Source organism: Lissotriton helveticus, chromosome 6 (assembly GCF_964261635.1).
Source record: "Lissotriton helveticus chromosome 6, aLisHel1.1, whole genome shotgun sequence".
Classification (NCBI taxonomy): Eukaryota; Metazoa; Chordata; class Amphibia; order Caudata; family Salamandridae; genus Lissotriton; species Lissotriton helveticus.
Genome location: NC_136067.1, coordinates 966670222 through 966673438, shown reverse-complemented (window position 1 = coordinate 966673438; position 3217 = coordinate 966670222). Strand labels below are relative to the sequence as shown.

The 3217-nt window shown below is 52.4% G+C and overlaps 1 protein-coding gene across 1 annotated transcript; it reads left to right on the top strand.

Annotated features, from left to right (window-relative positions):
* The first annotated feature begins 1222 nt into the window (after positions 1 to 1222).
* On the top strand, positions 1223 to 2797 carry LOC144761615 (spindlin-1-like). Its single transcript, XM_078646918.1, has 2 exons — positions 1223 to 1630; positions 2411 to 2797. The coding sequence occupies exons 1-2, from the start codon at positions 1242 to 1244 to the stop codon at positions 2739 to 2741; spliced, it is 720 nt and encodes a 239-aa protein (XP_078503044.1). The 5' UTR covers positions 1223 to 1241; the 3' UTR covers positions 2742 to 2797.
* The last annotated feature ends 420 nt before the right edge of the window (positions 2798 to 3217 follow it).

Here is a 3217-nt window from a genome sequence, read left to right as displayed (position 1 = left end):
TCCTGAAGGTCTTGTATGGTCTGGACTTTTGGGCAAACATCTTGTACCACCATTCGAACAAAATCTTCAGCACCCTCGTCATCTGCTTAGTCTTGGCCCCTGGGTGCTGACGGCTGTCTGGATAAGTAATCTGTAGGATTGTTCACCCTTGGGTGGTAAATCACTCCAAATGAGTAAGGCTGGAGCTGCACAGCCCATCACTCAATCCTTGGTGGTGCCAGCTGGGCAGAACCCTTGAACAACAGGACCAACAGTTTGTGGTCTGTGACCATTGTGAATTGATGCCCAAACAGGTACAAATGGGAATGGGGACACAACCAACGGATGGCGGGCGTGGCCTGACGCCGATGGAGACGGGAGCTTGAATTGGAGCTCCCACCAGTGATCCCCTCTCCAGCACCATCCTGTCCGCTATAGAGGGGCCCCAAGCTCAGTGACCGGCCCAGGGGGTGTCGGAAACCACTGGGGTGTCGGGGGCACACGTTGTTGATGTTTGACAGCCTTACCCCGGAGAAATATAGCCGATGGACCAGCGAAGCCGCGGAACACACAAAATGGCCTCCGCGCGGCGATAATATTCCCAGGACGGACGCTGTGCAGACGGCGGTGTGTGACTGACTGTTGCTCGCCCTCCTTGCTGCCTCAGAGACAGGAAGGGGGCCACCGCCGCCGGCTGGAGCCGGGAACAATACAAGTAAGAAGGCAGCGCTATGTGAGGGTAAAGCGGAGCCCAGGGCCTGGCGCGTAACTGTCCACAACTGCGACAACTAACCTCCCGGCCCTGATGGGCGCCCAGAAGACTGGGGTGACGTTAGAAGGAACGGAATACCCACGTGGCCGGTACGGCCTGATGTACACGGCGCCCCGCACCCCTCGTGGCGGCACGGTAGTGCGGTGAAATTGCGGTCGCATAAAGCACGCAGAACGGGGACCGCACTGCGGAGGCGGAATCCACAGGCCACCGCTGCAGGCAAAGTAAGAAACACGGGAAGTCGGTGTGAGGGAGAAGGTAGTGGTGGGCCTCGGGTCCGAGCAGCAGCCCCGTAAACAATGCTGGCCTGGGGGGGGGGGTCTGCCTGGAAGCATACAGGGTCTGGGGTGGTGGGCAGAGGCGCTCGCATGCCAACTTCCGGTTTAGGGGTGGGCCGGGGAGGGGTTCCTGTTTTAAAATAACTGTCTATTCCAGCGGTCCCTCATAAGAAAAGCCCCACACTTAAATAGGAAGGCACTTGCAGTTCGAGATGGCTGAAACAAAAGTACGGAGTCGCACCACTAAGAAATGTGAAGAGATTGCGGGAGGCCTGCAGTTGTCCAGCCTGATTGGAGAGAGAGTTCAGCACGGCTGGCAGGAAAAGAATGGCACCATCAGCCAGTGGGAAGGCTTGGTGCTGGACCAGGTGGAAGTGAAGCCGGGCCTGTACCTGGTGATCTATGATGGAGTTGACTGCGTTTACGGGATTGAACTCTTTAAGGACAAGCGGGTGAAGAAGCTTCAGATCATGCCCAGGAGGTCTTTTACGGCCACTGAAGAGGAGATCCGCATTGCAGAGGAGCTGGTTGGGAAGGCAGTGGAGCACGTCTTTGAGAAAGATGATGGCAGTAAGGTACAGTGGCGTGGGATGGTGCTCTGCCATGCTCCTATCAAGCCCTGATCTTTGGACTGGGTAAGAGTGGTCTGCTTAATTCAGACACTCTGTTCATCACCACCCCCTTTTCTGAATCATTTTTGTCCACCATAAGCGTGGAAGGGTATACTCAGACATGAGTCCCTTGCTCACTGCTCCATCAGGATTCAAGCAAGCCGGGCCGACGACGCCTGAAATGGCAGAAACCGGTCCCCGGAAGCTTGTCTCCTTTCTGGTGAAGAATTGGCTTGGTAGTTTGGTCTGCCCTGTTCCCATGATGCACTGGGCCAGGGACAGACTAATTTGCATATAGCCAGGTTCTGAGCTGGGATGGGGCAGTGAGCTAAATAACGGTGATGGATCAAGCCCTGATCTTTGGACTGGGTAAGAGTGGTCTGCTTAATTCAGACACTCTGTTCATCCCCACCCCCTTTTCTGAATCATTTTTGTCCACCATAAGCGTGGAAGGGTATACTCAGACATGAGTCCCTTGCTCACTGCTCCATCAGGATTCAAGCAAGCCGGGCCGACGACGCCTGAAATGGCAGAAACCGGTCCCCGGAAGCTTGTCTCCTTTCTGGTGAAGAATTGGCTTGGTAGTTTGGTCTGCCCTGTTTCCATGATGCACTGGGCCAGGGACAGACTAATTTGCATATAGCCAGGTTCTGAGCTGGGATGGGGCAGTGAGCTAAATAACGGTGATGGATCAAGCCCTGATCTTTGGACTGGATAAGAGTGGTCTGCTTAATTCAGACACTCTGTTCATCACCACCCCCTTTTCTGAATCATGCTCCTATCATGAGCAGCTGGCACTACATCACGTACAAGAAGGACCCGGTCCTCTACATGTACCATCTACACGAGGACTACGAGATAGGAGACCTGCGTATCCTGACAGATAAAGAGAACAAGTTTCTACTGCCACCAGAACGGGGATCTTCCGATGTGGAGGGTGAGGAAAGCCTGGCTGGAAAGCCATTTGAATATGTCAATGAGAAAGGAGTGAAGAAAACTGGAATATTTATCTATCAGATCCCATCCAAGCCCACTGTGTACTTCATCAAATTCAATGATGACTTTCACATATATGTCTATGACGTTGTCAAAACCTACTGAACTGGGGAGACGAGAGAGATAACCAGCTCAAACAACCCTTTGGTTTCCTTTCATAGAGATGAATTTAGCTTAAATCAAAAAAACTGTTGACGTCCTGGTCTTACAAGGGGTTTCTCATACAGTGGTGATACTGGACTGTCATTTCTGATTTGAGTTTTGTTTCCAAGTTACTTCTGAGGTGTGACTTGAGTCCTCTAGAAAAGACAATAACAGTTGCCTAACCTGTAGGCAATTATTTTGGATGTGTTTCCTCTGTAGTATTAGGAACTGGTTCCTAGATTTTCCTAGGCTGTCTTGATGCTCCTTTTGACTCTGATGTATTTGCTCCAAAAATGGCCAGAGTGTAAGAACTGAAGGCTACATGCTACAATTACTCATGGACAGCCTGGCCAGGGGTGTGCCAGCCTGGCCAGTGGTGTGCCATTCAAGCCGTGCAGAGCCTTCGCTGGCTGTGTCTGCATGTACCAGCTACTCAT